The sequence below is a fragment of the Emiliania huxleyi genome (assembly GCF_000372725.1).
Source record: "Emiliania huxleyi CCMP1516 unplaced genomic scaffold EMIHUscaffold_40, whole genome shotgun sequence".
NCBI classification, from domain to species: Eukaryota; Haptophyta; order Isochrysidales; family Noelaerhabdaceae; genus Emiliania; species Emiliania huxleyi.
In genome coordinates, this window is record NW_005198965.1 from 401,610 (window position 1) to 418,349 (window position 16,740).

A 16,740-nucleotide genomic window follows, 5' to 3' on the forward strand; every position below is an offset into this window, starting at 1 on the left:
TAGTCTGCCCCGAAAAGAGCCCGCTCATCGCTTGTCCGGGCAAACGCGCGCCCGGCCTGAAGTCTCGCCGTGCATGCTGCCTTTGAAAATATGCGGCCTCCCGCTCGTGCCACAGCCCCGCGCCTGCTCTCCTCTGTGGCGGTGCCCGCTCCCGGCGAGTTCGCCTTCCTGGCGTGGCTCGAGGGAGAGCTCGCCGAGGCTCCCGGCTCCGACGTGTACTCCGACGTGTATGCAGACGCAGTCGCTAGCGTCGGCCGGTGGCGCCGCCGCTACCGCGGCAACCAGGCTCTCTGGCGGCGGCTGCTGCGGCCCGAGCGTCTCGTCAAAGAGATAGTCGAGACGGCGCCCGTGATTGCGGCGGTGCGTGACTATGTCGCCGCAGAGCCGCGGCGTGTGACGATTGTGGACCTCTGCTGCGGCAAGGGATACCTGTCGATGCTGCTCGCCGAGATGCTGCCCACCGACCGCGTGCGTGGCTGCGTGCTCGTGGACAACGCGTGGCCAAGGCACGACGTGGCCGTGCAGGACAAGCACATCAACCCGGAGCACCTCTGGGGCCGCTACGCTGACGCGTGGCCGGTGCCTCTGTGCACCAGCAAGATCGACCTCAAGAAGCGCTGCAGTCTCAAGGCGCTGGGCGAGCGCTGGCTGTCCGCCGAGGAGGGGGAGGAGGACGGCGGCGTGCTGCTGCTCGGCGTCCACCTGTGCGGCACCCTCTCACTGCGCGCTGTCGAGCTCTTCAATTCGCACCCTCGCTGCACCTTCCTCGCCCTCAAGCCCTGCTGCCTGCCGCCGCCCGTCCACGCGCGCCGCGGCGACTTCTTTGAGATTGGCCGCCACCGCTTCGCCGCCGCCGACGTTGCCGCGGCGGGAGGCTTTCAGGCGGGCGGCGTGTGGCGCGGGCCGCCTCGCTCGCACCTCGCGGCGCGGTTCGAGCGGTGGACGGGGCACCTGCTCCAGGGCATCGAGTCCGGGCAGGGCGGGGCCAGTGCGGTCGAGGAGAGGCGAGTCCAGGTGCGGGGCGGCTTCCAGAATGCCTTCATCTTTGCGGAGCGCGGCGCGCGCACGCCGCGGCTGTGGGACGGGCTTGCGGCGCGGCGCGCTGGCGGGGTCACGCGGTTGCGCGGTGGCGCGCTCGCCCCCTCCCGCCCGACCGCCCGCCGCGCCGCGCCGCCGGCTCCGTGGCAGTACTCTGCTCGCGAGGCGCGCGCCGAGGCGACGATCGACGGAGTGCCAGCCGGGCAGCTGCTGTGCTGGCAGCACGTCAAGGGGGTGGCTTGCGCCTGCGGTGGCAGCCGCGCTCACCTCTTCCAAGGCCACTGCGGGACGGCCATCGCGGCGGCGCTCGGCCTCGGACGCGGCTGCCGCACCGGCCGCTGCCGCAAGCCGCACCCGGCCGACGCGCTTGGCGACCTCATCGCGCATGCAGAGTCGGCCAGCGGGAGGAGAGCGCTCCTCGGCACGGTCGCGGCGCCGTCGCTGCGCGCCGATATTGACAAAGGCTCCCGCTCTGTGCAGACGTCGCGCTCTGTGCAAGCTTGCCGGCACAACGCAGCGCGGCGCTGCAGCTTGCCACCCGAGGCTGCACTCGACGCGCTGCGGCGGAGGCAGGGGGAGAGCTCTCACCTCGCGGCGCTGCTTGCGGCGCCGTGGCTCGAGGAGGCGATCGCCGACGACCGCGTGCGCCGCTTGTTTGCGCGCGACTCCAGGTCGGTCCGCAAGGACTGCAGCGAGGCGTGGGCTGCCGCCGAGCGGGTGCGCACTCTGCTCCGCTCGCTGGGCATGCCCGCCGACGGCGAGGGGGCGGCGTTGCTCGACGTGTGCTCGGGCAAGGGCATGACGGCGCTCGTCCTCTCGTTCGAGTTTCCGCGCGCGCGAGTGCACATGCTCGACGCCAACGGAGAGATGGAGCTCTCGCACGTCAGGGTGCGCATTGCTGACAGTACCGCCCGCCGGGAGACGCTGTCCACTCGCTCACCCGCCGCTCGCTCGCCGCCGTGCAGGCGCGCCCGAACCTCGACTTTGTGCAGTGCGACCTCTTCTCGCGCGACGCCGCCGCAGCGCTCGCCGCGTGCCGTGCCGACGCCGCTGCCTGCGTCGCGGTTGGCATGCATTTGTGCGGCGCGCTGTCGCCGCGTTTGCTCACGCTCGCCGCGCGCTCCCCCGCCGTCGACGCCGTCGTGGTCTGCCCCTGCTGCTTGAAGGGGTCGCTCAAGGAGCGCGTGCGCGCGGAGGCGCGCCGCGACGGCCGCGAGCACTACGCGGTGCTCGTGGACACCCTGGCGTCGCTCGCGCGCGACGAGTGCGGCGACAGGGGTGGGAGGGTGAGCGTCGAGTGGGACGGCGAGATGCTGTCGCCCAGGAACGCGCTCGTGTCGCTCTGTGCGTGATAGAAAAAAGTCAGCGCGATTTCTTTTCGCGTCAAAATTCTTTTTCCTAGACGCCACCACAGCGAGCGAGTTCTTTACCAGGTTGCAACCCTTGTTCCGCACTGTGCTGTGAACAGAGCACCAACCAACAGCTCTCAGGACCCCCCGGTGTGCTGGGGGGTGCTGCCAGCAACCAACCAAGTCGAGCGGAGCAGCGTCGTTCCGATGTTTCGGCGGGCACTTCTCACCTAAGTCCTTGTGGCGGGCCGCCAGGCCCGGAAGCAGATGCCGACGAGGATCAGACACGGCGCGCTATCTGGGCTCGGAGGTCGGCAAAAAGGTTGCGCAACCGACACCAGCGACCAGGATCGTCGATCGAGGTAGGTGCACGCTGCTGAAGCAGTGCACCTACATAGTGCGGGACCTGGGGCAGCAACCAACAACCTGGATGGGGACGGGGTGCTGCTCAACCGGCGGCAAACAGCAGCGTTCACAGCCGAGTGCGGAACAAGGGCAACTTGGTAAAGAACTCGCGCGCCGGCGATGCTTCTCGCGCGAACTGCGGCAGCGCCGTGCGCCCAAAGGCTGCCCAGTGCCTTCGCCAGTGCCTCCACATCCACTCGCGCCGCCCGCCACGCCTCCTCATCCTCTGGCACCACCCTCGACGACGGCGCCGACCCGTTCGCGGTGCTCGGCCTGAGCCGCTGCGCCACAGTTGATGAAGCACGGGCGGCGTTCCACGCGGCGGCGATGCGTCACCATCCGGACCGCCAGCCGCACGCCGATCGCGAGGCGGCCGCCGTGTCTTTCCGCCGTGCAACAGAGGCGTACCGCAGCCTCGCCGGGCTGCTGGGGCGCGGAGGGAGCGTGGCGGAGGCGTGGGCCGCGGAGGAGCGGCGGATGTACGACGCTCTACGCGCGCATGGGGTTGGCGGCGGCGGAGGCGAGAGCTCCGCACGCGTAACCCGCCGGGTGGTGCGGCGAGGCGATGGGACGCTGACATTGCGTGTGACGACCACGACGGTGGACCGAAAGGGACGAGCGTCGAGCACAGTGGAGGAGCATCCCCTAGGCGGGCAGGCGGTCTGGGGTGACGAAGCGGGGAGTTAACGTAAGCCGGGCGGTGTGACACTTTGACAGAGTGGTTTTGTAATGTTTTGAGTGGGGGTGCCGCGGGCTGGGCCGGTCGCGGTCCACTGCGGTCACCACCTGCGATCCTCTGTGCGTGGTGGCTGGTGGCGCGTGGGTGCGTGCTGCGCGTGCTGCGACATATGTGCAGTGCATTGACAGTGCTAAACGCACAGCTCAACGTCCAGCCCTCTGCCGAGTGCTGTAGTTGCCGTCGTCCGTTTGCCCATGGGCCGCGACAGCCTGACGACCCCGAGGCTCGCGCCGAGGCTGCTCGGCCTCGCGCTCGCCGCGCTCGGCCTCGGCCAGCACTGTCCACGGGCCAACCGCCATATTGCCGCAGGCCGCAAATGCCCGTCCGCACGAGCTGACCGCTGGCGTACGGCCGCGCGCCACCGCGTCCAGCAGCGCGCCCCGCCTGCCGCAGCCGGTCCCAAACAGCGCCGCCTGCTCGGCCGTCTTGTACGGCGGATGCAGAACCCAGCCGAGGGCGGCGTCGGCGATGCCGTGGTGGAAGCCGCGGGCGCGGCTCTGCGCGTTGACCCAGTCTTCGAACACGGCGGGCGGCGGGTAGGTTGGCGAGGACGAGCGCAGGAACGCGCGCATCCGCTCCGCGTGGTACAGAAAGATGCGCTCGCTGTGCTGGTCTCGGTGCACCAGGGATGAGGGGCGGCTTGCGTTGCCTGGCTTTGGCGAGACGTCCGGCATGCACCCGCAGCGTGCGGCGTGGCCTGCGCAGCGGCACGCCGCCACGCTGAAGCCCGCAAACGGCCACGGCGAGACGGTGAGCGCCTCGGCGTGCGCCCGGAGGTGCGCCATGCCCGCCTCGACCCAGCCGCGGCCCGGCGCCGCATGGGCAAAGAGGTCGTCGTCGGCGAAGACGCAGAACTCCTCCTCGCAGGCGGCGTAGAAGTGTAGCAGGGCGGCCGCCTTGCCTCCGATGCCCGACCCCGCCGAATGCCCCGGCGGTCGGTGCGAGACGGCCGACCAGTTTGTGGCCGACATGCCCATTGCGGCCACCATGGGGAGGAGGCGCCACGCCCAGTGGCTCTCCTGCCGGGAGGAGTGTAGCCGCTGCAGCTCGACGCGCTCCTCCCGGTCCCAGAGGCGGACGCGCGTGGTGGCGTTTGCGCGTCGGCCGCCGCACGCGGACGCCAGCTTGCCCGGCGCGCTTGGCTGCCGGATGTCGACCAGCAGGTGCCTCCTGGCTAGGCGCGGGCCGAGGGAGGAGATGAGCTGCACCCACAGCTTGTCCTGGTACGGCACGTGCAGGTTCTGCGTGGTGGTGAGCGCCTGCAACGCAAACCGTGGCATATCCCGCGGCTGGCAGGAGCAGGAATTGCACGATCAGACGGACGCACGATCAGAAGGAGCGCGAACTGAACTTGCAGCTTGAACGCAGCGTGAAGATCGGGGGACAAACAGGCTGCATAATAGGATCGCTCGCCGTTTTCTTTCCCCCGTCATGATGCAGGGTTTTGTTTGTTTTGATTGGGAGTCGAATTCGACGGTTTGATATTTATTCATATTTATTCGTGCTATGCGTCCTACATGTACATTGAGAGAGATTTTTGAAAACCAACAAGAAATCACGACTCACACAGTGATTTGGGCTCGGCAGCTTGTTAGCCCTCAGCCGAAGCTGGGGCCGGTCCCGTAGCCGAGAGAGCCCGCGCCGATGAGTTCGACGCGGTCGGGGGGCCCTGCGGAGAGGCCAGCGAGATGGCGATCGCTATACTTCATGGTGCCCTCGGTGGGGCGGCTGACAAGCCAGAGGTCGATACTCTGGACGACCCATAGGATGCCACGAATAAATGCCTGAAGGAGAGGGAGGCGAGGCCCGAGGCAGGCGCTCAGGTGCTCTCGGCACTCGGGTGATCTCACTTTGGTGGCTGAAGGACCCGATGGTCCTGTCACATCCGTGTTCCGAGCCGTCTCTCTATATTGACCACCGCCACGTCGCGACCGTCACCATCCGTTTTAGAAGCCGTCCGTCGGGTCGTCTGCGCCTGGTCTCTTGACGGAGATTTTTAGCAATACCTTAAAGAGAGGTTACAGGCGCGGGGTAAGATCCGTTCGTTCAATACCAAACAACTCTAACACTCACTGCGTTTTGTCTCTTTCTTGTGGAATCGCGTGCGGCCCGAGTCAGGCCCGGCAGCACTTGGAGCACTTGGAAAGAAAGAAAGAAAGAAAACGGACAACCCAAGGCGCAAGGGAGGGATGGGAGGACGGCACGCCGCCACCACACAGGGATTTTAAGGAGAGGGGTGTGGTGCGCTTCCCGGAAGTTGGCTCCTCCCACCGTCAGGATGAAGTCGCCCGGCAAGAGGCCCGCTTGCCACGCGCGGCTGTTGGGCGCAACGAACGTCACCAGCCCGCCCGCGTGGCTGAAGTCCTCGGTGAGGCCCGCGGGGTTGTACTCGAAGTGAAGCACGAAGCCGCCCGAGGCTGCTGCCGCCATTGCCTCCCATAGCTCAGGCTCCGTCCCTATGTTCGGCCGTTGCCGGCTGAGCCAGGGCCCCGCCCAGTCCCCGACGTAGTCGACCACCGCCGGCGGCAGCATCGTGCCGCCCGCGACGTGGGCGATGGCTAGTGCCCGCCGCGTGCCGATCGTCTGGGGAGTTGGCAGACGGTTGGTCACCTTGAGCACGATCGTGGGCGCGGCTCCTCCGTCTCCGGGGAGCCGGATGACTTGCTTCTCTCCTCGGTCGACTGTGGGCGGCTGAATTAGCTCCCGCTCGAGGCACGTGATGGCGCCGCGGACCTGCAGCGCGGGGCCGTCGTTCATCGAGCAGACCGTGAAGCCGGGTTGCTCCTGGTCGATGATTAGCAGCGGGCCCGACATGCGCCGCGGTAGGTTCACGCTGATGAGCTTCGTCTCGCCCGGCCCCAGGATGACCTCACAACTCGCGCACAACGCGAATACGCCGAACCGCCTCGCGTTGGCCCGTTGCGCCACGCGCTCCATGATCTCCGCGCGGATGGCGCCACGGAGCCGCATCAGGGGGGCGAGGGCGCGTTCGCTCCCGCAGAGGTCCTCCTCATATTTCGGGATCGGCTCGGTGAGGTCGAGGCCGGCGCAGAACTCGTACCAGACGAGCATCAGGGCGAGGTGCTCGCCGTACTCCGGCCTGCGCACCCTCCCGCGCGTCGTGGTACCGCTGCCTGTCGTGGCCTCGTGGCTCGTGGCGGTGATCGGGACCCACGCCGAGGGCCTCCTTGGCACCGAGTGCCACGTGCATGCCCACAGGAGCGTGCGCTCCTGCAGTGCGGGTTCCGGCTTGGCCCGCGACGCTCGCGTTGTCGTCACGATCCGGTGCCTCGGGGGCCCGTGCCCTCAGCGGGTCGTCCGACCCCATGGTTGTATGGTTTGCCTCGGCGTCTCCCGCCGGTGCGTTCTCTGGGGCTCCCCGCGAAGGGGGGCCTACGGCCGCCCTCGCAGCCCATGCCCACGAGCCAAACCCGTGGTCGGTCTCGAAGTGTAACCCCCAGGGGTCCGCCTCGTCGAGTCCGCCCGAGCCGTCGGGCCGGTGGGACGCAAGGTTCGCCTCGACGTTTCCCGTCGACGCGCACCTCAGGGCTCCCGTCGATCGGAAACCCACGGTCGATGCCGCAGCCCATGCCGCTACATCTGACGCTTGGAGTTGACTATGCCCGTGCGTCCCCCGGGGGTGCGGCTCGAGCCAGTCCGGGTCGTCGGACCCGGAGATTGTGTCGCTGATCACACCGTCCTCCGATGGCGGTGCGCTTCTCCAGGACTCCTCTCGCAAGGGGCCAACAGGAGGAGGCGCGTCCACTGGAAGGGACGCTGCTCTCTCCACTGGAGGGTAGGTTTCCACCCGCGGGCTCGCTCCGTGCGAACTCGCTGTAGGGGTAGTTTCATTCATAGCTATGGACCCGCGCGCGCCGCGCAGGCCGATTGCGGGGCTCTCCCACAACCACGCTGACCAGATCCCCGGACCAGCGACAGAGGCGAAACGACACTCGGCCCGCCGACACAATTCGACCACTGGACACTATAACTAAATGCGGCGCAAGCCAATCTCAAGTTCCCTTCTCAATTCTTCGCGGGTTTTGGTGCAGTCACCTTCCCCCGCGACAAGAAAGCAAACAGACAACCCAAGGGAGGGATGGGACAACCCATGGGAAAAAAGAAAGAAAGAAAGAAAACAGACACGCCAAACGAGGGATGGGACGAGGACATGGGAGGGATGGGTGGCACATCCGCGTTTTTCTTGTGTCAGCCTCTTTAAATCGCTCTTCGGGCTCGCTCCTTCGCTCCTTCGCTCCTCGCTGCGCCCTCTCGCTGCGCTCGGCTCTCGCTCTCGCTCGCTCGCTCTCTGGCACAATGCCTCTCGCTCAGGTAAAGCCCGCCGCCGCGCAGCGCGGCACGGTGGAGCAGACGTACCAGAAGCTGACGCAGCGCGAGCACATCCTGCAGCGCCCTGACACCTACGTCGGCTCGGTCGAGGCCGTCACCCAGGATGGGTGGGTCTTCGACGCCGCCGCCGGCCGGATGGCGCAGCGCAAGCTGACGTACGTGCCCGGCCTGTACAAGATCTTCGACGAGATCCTTGTCAACGCGGCGGACAACAAGCAGCGCGACACGTCCATGTCCGAGATCCGCGTCGAGATCGACGCCGCCGCCGGCCGCATCTCCGTGCAGAACAACGGCAAGGGCGTCCCGGTTGTCATGCACCAGGAGCACGGCATCTACGTGCCGGAGCTCATCTTCGGGCACCTGCTCACCTCGTCCAACTACAACGACAACCAGAAGAAGGTGACCGGCGGCCGCAACGGCTACGGCGCCAAGCTCGCCAACATCTTCTCCTCGGAGTTTGTCGTCGAGACCTCCGACTCGGCCGAGGCTCGCGCCGCCTCAATGCCCGCCGCGCGTGGCCGCCCCGCCGCGCCACGACGCCCGTGCGACGAACCACCGCGCCTGCCACCCACGCGCGTGGCGCCGCGCTCGCAGCCCGGCCCCGCACTCTGTCCGCCGACTGCCCTCGCTGAGGCCGGCGCGCGGCCCCACAGGGCAAGCGCTTCAAGATGAAGTGGAGCGACAACATGACGGCGCAGTCCAAGCCGGAGATCAAGGCGGCGGCCAAGGAGGACTTCACCAAGATCAGCTGGGTCCCCGACCTCGCCAAGTTTGGCATGTCCGCCATGGACGAGGACATCGTCGCTCTGATGGAGCGGTGCGCCGCCGCGCTACCCGCCTGCCGCCCACCTGCCGCCCCCGCCCGCCGACCGGCAGCCAGCCCACACCTCTCCTTGCGGCGCCCGTCCCCGCCGCGGCGGACCGCGGCCGCTCGCAATCGCCGTCGCCCCCGCCGGCCGACCGCGCCGCGCCTGCCCTTGCCCCTTTTCGCGTGAGCAGGCGCGCGTACGACATGGCGGGCTGCACGCACTCGTCGGTCAAGGTGTACCTGAACGGGAAGAAGCTGCCGGTGGCGGACTTCAAGTCGTACGTCGACCTCTTCCTCGGGCCCAAGCAGGCGGCGGACGCCGTGCCGCGCGTCTTCGAGAAGGTTGGCGACCGGTGGGAGGTTGCGGTGGCCGCATCCGAGGATGGGTTTGCGCAGGTCTCCTTTGTCAACTCGATCGCCACGAGCAAGGGAGGGACGCACGTCAACCACGTGGCGGACCAGGTGGTGGACCGCGTCCTCGAGCACCTCAAGAAGAAGCACAAGGGGCTCGAGAAGGCGCCGAACCTCCCCCTCCGGACCACCGACTCTTCCGCAGCCACTGACCCCGCCGCGGCACCGACCCCGGCCCCTGTGCGGCCCCTACTGCCGGCAGGTGCTCAAGCCGAACCACGTCAAGGGGCACCTTCGCGTCTTCATCAACTGCCTCATCGAGAACCCCGCCTTCGACTCGCAGACCAAGGAGAACATGACGCTGAAGCAGTCCGCCTTCGGCTCAAAGTGCCACTCACCGCCGCCGCCCCTCACCCCGCTTCACCGCCGCCACTCACCGTCGGCCACCCCTCGCCGCTACCGCCGCTCCTGACCGCCGCCTCTCGCGCCCCTCACCTCGCAACCACTCTCTGTCGCCGCCGCCCCCCTATCCGCCGCGGCCATTGCCGACCCGGCGCGCATCCCGGCAGGTGCCAGCCGTCGGACAAGTTCTTCAAGGACGCGCTCAACTGCGGCGTCCTCGAGTCGATCCTCTCCTTCGCGCAGTCGAAGCAGTCCAAGGACCTCAAGAAGACGGACGGCACCAAGAAGTCGCGCCTGACGGGCATCCCAAAGCTCGACGACGCCAACGAGGCGGGCGGCCGCAACGGCTCGAAGTGCGCGGACCACTCCCCTCTGCCGGCCGAGAGAGTTGGAGGCCTCGACCCCTGAGCCTCTCCCTCGACTCTCCCCGCCGCTGCGGAAACAGGTGCACGCTCATCATCACCGAGGGTGACTCGGCCAAGGCGCTCGCCGTCGCGGGCCTGTCGATTGTCGGGCGCGCGACCGCCTGCAAGGGGTGCGCCCGACACCCGCACACCGGCTGCCGGACGGTGGATAGGCGCGACCACTACGGCGTCTTCCCGCTCCGCGGCAAGCTGCTCAACGTGCGCGACGCGGCGCACTCGACCATCATGGTGAGCGGGGAGGCTCCGGGCGGCGCCGGAGGCGGGGGGGCGCAGTGTCCGTGACGCGCCCGCATCGCCACCGTAGGCCAACAAGGAGATCTCTGAGCTCAAGCAGATCCTCGGCCTGCAGCAGGGCAAGAGCTACGACGACGAGGCGTCGCTCAAGTCGCTGCGCTACGGCGAGCGGCGGGGCGGCGACTTGGCCGCCCCTCACCCGTTTCGCGCACCCCTCACCCCGTGCCCGCCGTGCGCAGGCAAGCTGATGATCATGACGGACCAGGACCACGACGGCTCGCACATCAAGGGCCTCGTGATCAACTTCCTGCACTGCTACTGGCCCGCGCTGCTGCAGAAGCGCGCAGCCCCCGCGCGCGTCGCTGCTCGGCGCCCCACCCCCGCCCCTGAGCCTCGCTGTGGCACGGGCGTAGGCACGACTTTCTGCGCGAGTTCGTGACGCCCATCGTCAAGGCGTCCAAGGGCCGGCAGGCGATCGCCTTCTTCACGCTCAAGGAGTACGAGAACTGGCGCGAGGAGCAGGGCGCCGCCGCGAGCGGCTGGCAGATCAAGTACTACAAGGGGCTCGGCACCTCCTCTGCGGCGGAGGCCAAGGCGTATTTCTCCGACCTCGACCTGCACGAGCTCTCCTTCAAGTGGACGGGCGACGCCGACCGTGAGGGCATCGTGCGCGCATTCTCAAAGTCGATGGCCGACGCGCGCAAGGAGTGGCTCCGCGGGTGCGAGACATCGCACCGCCGTGCGACGACCTCGCACCGCCGCCCCCGCCCCACAGCTCCGGATCTGGCGCGCCGACCGACCGAGCCCCCACCCCCAAGGTACGATGCGGACGCGTATGTCGACCACTCCCAGTCGCACCTCACGTACCACGACTTTGTCGACCGCGAGCTCATCCACTTCTCGAACGCGGACAACATGCGCTCCATCCCGTCCTTCGTCGACGGCCTCAAGCCCGGCCAGCGCAAGATCCTTTTCGCCTGCTTCCGCCGCGGCAAGTCGATGCTCAAGCAGGCGGCCGGACGGATTCCCTCACCGCCGGGACACACGCGCCTCCCCACACGCGCTGACTCCTCCTCCCCTCCCCCCGCCCCCGCGCCCGCAGGAGGTCAAGGTGGCGCAGCTCGCCGGCTACGTCGCCGAGCACTCGGCGCGCCCGAGCACGCGCCGAGACCCGCCTCTCTCTCTCCCCTCCTCACGCCCGGCCGGCGCCGCTCCCCGCAGGCCTACCACCACGGCGAGGCCTCTCTCGGTGGCACCATCGTCGGCATGGCGCAGACCTTCGTCGGCTCGAACAACATTGCGCTGCTGCACGGCGCGGGCCAGTTTGGCACGCGGCTCATGGGCGGCAAGGACGCCGCCTCGCCCCGTTACATCTTTTGCAAGCTGCCGCAGCTGACGCGCCTCATCTTCCACCCGCACGACGACGCCCTCCTCGAGTACCTCGAGGTGCAGCCGCTCCCGCCATCCTCGCCCCCTCGCCCTCTCCCCTTCTCCCAAGCCCCTGACCCCGCCTATCCCCTTCTCCCACGCTCCCCCTGGCCCCGCCTCCCCGCCAGCCAGCCGCTGCCCCTGCCAGCCACCCTGCCAGCCGCCTGACCAGCTCGCCGCCGCCGCCCTGACCGCCCTCCGCCGTCGCCGCCAGGACGACGGCCAGCGCATCGAGCCGCGCTACTACATGCCGATCCTCCCCATGGTGCTCGTCAACGGCGCGGACGGCATCGGCACCGGATGGTCGTCCTCGGTGCCGAACTTCAACCCGCGCGACATCGTCGCCAACCTCCGCCGGCTGATGGCTGGCGAGGAGCCCGAGCCGATGACGCCGTGGTACCGTGGCTTTGCCGGCACCGTCACGCCGGCGGACCAGAAGGGCTCGTACTCGACGTACGGCTCCATCGCAAAGGCGGGACGAGCACAGCCTCCGCGCGATTGAGCGCCGCCCGCCCACTCACGGATCGGCGCACCGGTCCGTAGGCGGACGAGCGCACGCTCCGCATCTCGGAGCTGCCGGTGCGCAAGTGGACGCAGGACTACAAGGAGACGGTCCTCGAGCCGATGATGAGCGACCGCGCCGACGGTGCCGCCAAGTCGGCCGAGCTCGCGGGCGCCCTCGCCGAGCTGCGCGAGAACCACACCGACACGACCGTCTCCTTCACGCTCAAGTTCGCCTCCGACGCGGCGGCGGCGGCGGCGAACAAGGTCGGGCTGCACAAGGCGCTCAAGCTGTCGTCGTCCATCTCGACGTCCAACATGACGCTCTTCGACGCGCAGGGGCGCATCCAGAAGTACGAGGCGGTCGAGGCGGTGCTGCGCGACTTTTACGCGCTGCGCCTCTCGTTTTACGAGAAGCGGAAGCTGCATTTGCAGGACAAGCTGACGGGCGAGTGGTCCAAGCTCGACAACCGGATGCGTTTCGTGCTCGCCGTCATCTCGGGCGAGCTCAAGATCGCCAACCGCAAGAAGGCGGACCTCGTCGCCGAGCTCGCGCAGAAGGGGTATGCGCCCTTCGAGCCGGCGCCAAAGCGCGCGGCCGCCGGCGACGACGGCGAGGAGGAGGCGGCGGGCGAGGCGGAAGGCGGCGCGTCGGCGTCGGCGCGCGGGTACGACTACCTGCTCTCGATGCCGCTGTGGAGCCTCACGCGCGAGCGCGTCGAGCAGCTGCGCGGCGAGTGCACGGCCAAGGAGGCGGAGCTGCAGACGCTGCTCGCCACCTCGCCGCGCCAGCTGTGGGCGGCCGACCTCGACGCCTTCGAGGCGGGGCTCGCGGAGTGGGAGGCGGCGCTCGAGGCGCCCGCCGAGGGTGCGGCCGCCAAGGCGCGCAAGGGCGGCGCTAAGGGCGGCCGCAAGAAGAAGGCGTACGATTCGGACGTCGAGATGGAGTCGGACTCGGACTACGAGGACAAGCCAAAGAAGAAGAAGGCGCCGCCCAAGCGCAAGGCGCCCGCGGCGGCGGCGGCGCCCGAGCCCGTCTTCTCCGAGGAGGTCGCACCGCCGGCCGCGCCGCTCGTGCAGAAGGAGCGCAAGGTCGCCAAGCCCAAGGGCGCGCCGAAGGCGGCGCCGTCGGCCGCCGCGGACGCGCCGCCCGTCGAGGAGAAGGAGGAGGAGCCGCTCTCTCTGATGGAGCGGCTGGCGCGCAAGGCGGCGGCGGCGTCGCACGGCACGAACTGGTCCGCAATGATCGAGGACGCGCAGCCCGACAAGCCGGCGCGCAAGCTGGGCGCGGCCAAGCCCGCCGCCTCCAAGCCGGCGGCGGCCAAGCGGCCCGCAAAGAAGGCTGCCGCCGTCGCCGACAGCGACGAGGAGTCCGAGTTTGACGGCTCCGACGCGAGCGACGCGGGCCCGGCGGCGCCGGCGGCACCCCGCGCCGCGCCGCGCCGGGCGGCCGCCGCCGCCGCGAAGAAGTACGCGGCGCCGTCGGACGATGACTCGGACGGCAGCGAGGACGCCTCGGAGAACGAGTCGGAGCCGTCCGCCTCGCCGCTGCCCAAGCCAAAGGCGAAGCGGCCGTGCAAGAAGCCGTCGCCGCTGAGCAAGGCGGCGCCGAGCAAAGCGGCGGCGCCGCCGCGCGACGTGCTCGACCTCGACGCCTCCGACGAGAGCGACGCGGAGCCGGTCGCGGCCAAGAAGGCGCCGCCCAAGAAGGCGCCGGCCAAGGCGGCGGCGCCCAAGGCGGCGGCGCCCAAGGCGGCGGCGCCCAAGGCGGCCAAGAAGCCCGCCAAGAAGAAGGCGGCCGACTCGGACGACGACGACTACGCCGCGTCCGACGACGGCGCGCCGTCCAAGCCCGCGCCCGCCCGCGGCGGCGCCCCCCGCCGCGCGGCCGCCGCGGCCGCGGTCAAGAAGTCGATCTACGCGGACGACTCGGACGAGGAGTCCGGCTCGGAGTCTGACTTCATGGACTGAGCCGGCGGCGGCGGCGGCGCGCACGGCACCAACGGCTCTGCTCTGGCGCGTTGGACGCGCGAGGCGAGCCGGAGCGCCTCGCTTCGCCGATTTGTTGTGGGCTGCGGCCCTCGCAGGGCTGAGCACACGCGGCACTGCACACGGGCGAGACAATCATGCATGCTGATCTTCTGGGATTGTGTACGGTGCTGTGGCGGTCGACGGTGCGCTCACACACTGAACCGGACCGCGTTGTTGTGGATATAGCTGTGGATATAGCGCGCTCGCGATCTCTTTGTTTTTCAGTGCACATGTATGCAGCTCTTTTTCTTTTGTGTCTCCGAGGGTTAGTCTGCGCTTTGGGTTTCCCCTAGCGGCGGAGCGCCCCCTCTACCGTCGTGTGAGTGCACACACACACACACACACACTCCCGCCGTGTTTTTCTCCACTTCCGGAAGGCGAAGGGTCGAGGCACTCATATGCGGGTCATCTTCAAACACCCCCCCCGGCTCGTTGTGCGAGTATATGGGACACGATGTCTCAAATATGAGGGGTTTTGACTCCTACCGGCTCCTGACGCTATCCCTGGCAGCTCTAATGACCAGGATCAGTAGTGCTATGATAGAGGCTGCCCATACTAGCGCAGGAGCTGCCACACTCGCCCGGACCGTCCCCCTCTGGGGCCGGTTCCGCAGCCCGCGAGAGCCGACAGCGGGGCCGTGCCGCGGGTGCCTACTGCCGAGTGCCACAAACACTGCGCCGTCCCGCCACCACCTACAGGCTGTCTTGTGTGATGGTTGGGATGTCCAAACGCCACCATCTTGGCTCTTGCGACCTCAAACCCGCGAGCTGTATGGGTGGTCCTGACGGCGACAGACGCCCGAGGACCACGGTGAAGCTGAGCCGGAACGCGTCGACAAGTCTCGTCTGAGCCCGTGGCGGTCGCCGGCTGAGTCGCCGTGCACGGCCCGGTACCTCAGGCGTCACCTCCGCAGCCTCAGGTCTCAAACTCCACCACCTCCGCCAGGACGCCGTCGGTGGCACGCTCGGCGGCGAGTTTGTGGCAGCTCCACAGCAAGCGCGGCGTCGAGCCTAATCGGTCTGGTCGGTCGGCCGCACTCACCGGGTGCCAGGGAGTGCGGCCGACACTCGAGCGGTGCTTCCTGGCAGCGCGCGCCAGCTGTGGGGCTGCCACAAACTCGAGACACGCTTTTTTGGGACATTTTCGACGCTTTTGTCCCATATACTCGCAAAACATGCCCCCCCTCGCACCTAGCCGCCCCCATTCTCGCAAGACGTGTGAGCATGAGGGGGGTGGTGGTACCCCCCTACAGGTGCCCCTGGCCAGGCCTCTGACCGAGAGGGGGGTACACCTCGCGGGAGCCAAGACTGCTCGACCGACAGGGGGGTGCCTGCCCAAGACCCAGGTAAAACCCGGTATACCCGAGAAAGTCCAGGTATACCCGAAAAATACCTGGACGCGCGTCCACATGCCGCAGCACGCCCTACTCCCAGGGCCCCTGTGCCAACTGCGGCGCGCACCGCCTGCTCAAGTACGCGCACCGCACCATGTGTGCTCGCTACAAGTGCCAAAACGCAAAAGGCAGCATCGGCGCCAGGCACGGCTTGCAGGCGGCGGTGCGGACGACGCGGTCGTGCCACATTCTGCTACAAGATCGAGGCGGTGCTCGGCATGCGCTTGTGCGACCCCGATCAACTGATCGGAAAGAAGCGGCGCAACAAGCTGACTGCTGCCGACACACTATTTGCTACCTCACGCGATGTGAGTTTGGAGAGGATGAACACGACTCGGGTTTCACCGACACACGCTGGGTGGCTGGAGCTCGAAGAGCTGTACGAGAACTGCGGAAGTCAAGACTGAACAGCGCTCTCAAGAAGCACCGGAAGACAGAGCATGAGGCTGCGGATAAAGCAATCGTTGAGTTAGAGGAGGGAGATGACGAGGCGTAGTTGGAATAGCAGCGAGCGAGTTGGGAATGTAGCACTCCGGAACGGACGAACGTTTGAGTGGTGGTAGGAAACACGTAGTGTCCGTGTGTGTATGAACAATGAGTATGAACATGCAAAGTACTCTATCACGTATCGTTGTCTCTCACTCACGTGTGACACACTGCGAGCCGTCCTAGCTACGCAAAAAACAGCACCCACACCAGCGTGTGGTTACTTCGGCTCCGCCTCCCATGGGCGTGGCAGCGCCTCACAGCCGTCAGTGCCCTCGCCCACACCAGCGTGCCTCTCTAGTCCCGCCTGCCACCCAGATACCGAGAGCTGGGCGCACTCTTCGACTTGGGCTATTATCTGCCCTCGGGAGGGCGGCGGCGGCGGAGTAGGGGCGGCGGCGAGCTCCCGGTTGCAAATACTCGCCTGACGGTCCAAGATGGCGCGGCTCTCGCCCCCAACCGTGCACCAGCGTGCCTCTCTAGTCACGCCTGCCCACCCAGATACCGAGAGCTGGGCGCACTCTTCGACTTGGGCTATTATCTGCCCTCGGGAGGGCGGCGGCGGCGGAGTAGGGGCGGCGGCGAGCTCCCGGTTGCAAATACTCGCCTGACGGTCCAAGATGGCGCGGCTCTCGCCCCCAACCGTGCACCAGCGTGCCTCTCTAGTCCCGCCTGCCCACCCAGATACCGAGAGCTGGGCGCACTCTTCGACTTGGGCTATTATCTGCCACCGGGAGCAGGGCGGCCGCGGCGGTGGCAAAGGCGACAAGTCTTCAAGCACTAGGGCCGACGACCGATA

The 16,740-nt window shown here is 68.0% G+C and overlaps 3 protein-coding genes across 3 annotated transcripts; all 3 read left to right on the forward strand.

Annotated features, from left to right (window-relative positions):
- Positions 1-90: 90 nt before the first annotated feature.
- Positions 91-2,390, forward strand: EMIHUDRAFT_209790 (hypothetical protein; the record flags this gene model as incomplete). The annotated part of the gene is made up of 3 exons (XM_005770182.1): positions 91-1,110; positions 1,204-1,926; positions 2,004-2,390. 3 exons carry the CDS (start codon positions 91-93, stop codon positions 2,388-2,390), a joined length of 2,130 nt encoding a protein of 709 aa, XP_005770239.1.
- Positions 2,391-2,912: 522 nt separating this feature from the next.
- EMIHUDRAFT_209791 (hypothetical protein) lies at positions 2,913-3,479 on the forward strand (the record flags this gene model as incomplete). The annotated part of the gene is made up of 1 exon (XM_005770183.1): positions 2,913-3,479. One exon carries the CDS (start codon positions 2,913-2,915, stop codon positions 3,477-3,479), a length of 567 nt encoding a protein of 188 aa, XP_005770240.1.
- Positions 3,480-7,828: 4,349 nt separating this feature from the next.
- Positions 7,829-15,951, forward strand: EMIHUDRAFT_451325 (putative DNA topoisomerase II; the record flags this gene model as incomplete). The annotated part of the gene is made up of 19 exons (XM_005770184.1): positions 7,829-8,367; positions 8,535-8,698; positions 8,881-9,151; positions 9,303-9,427; positions 9,610-9,795; positions 9,888-10,095; positions 10,172-10,459; positions 10,534-10,820; positions 10,920-11,037; positions 11,204-11,233; positions 11,323-11,547; positions 11,744-12,001; positions 12,073-12,966; positions 13,081-13,122; positions 13,237-13,406; positions 15,008-15,116; positions 15,496-15,618; positions 15,656-15,793; positions 15,877-15,951. Exons 1-19 carry the CDS (start codon positions 7,849-7,851, stop codon positions 15,949-15,951), a joined length of 4,230 nt encoding a protein of 1,409 aa, XP_005770241.1. The 5' UTR covers positions 7,829-7,848.
- Between the last annotated feature and the right edge of the window lie 789 nt (positions 15,952-16,740).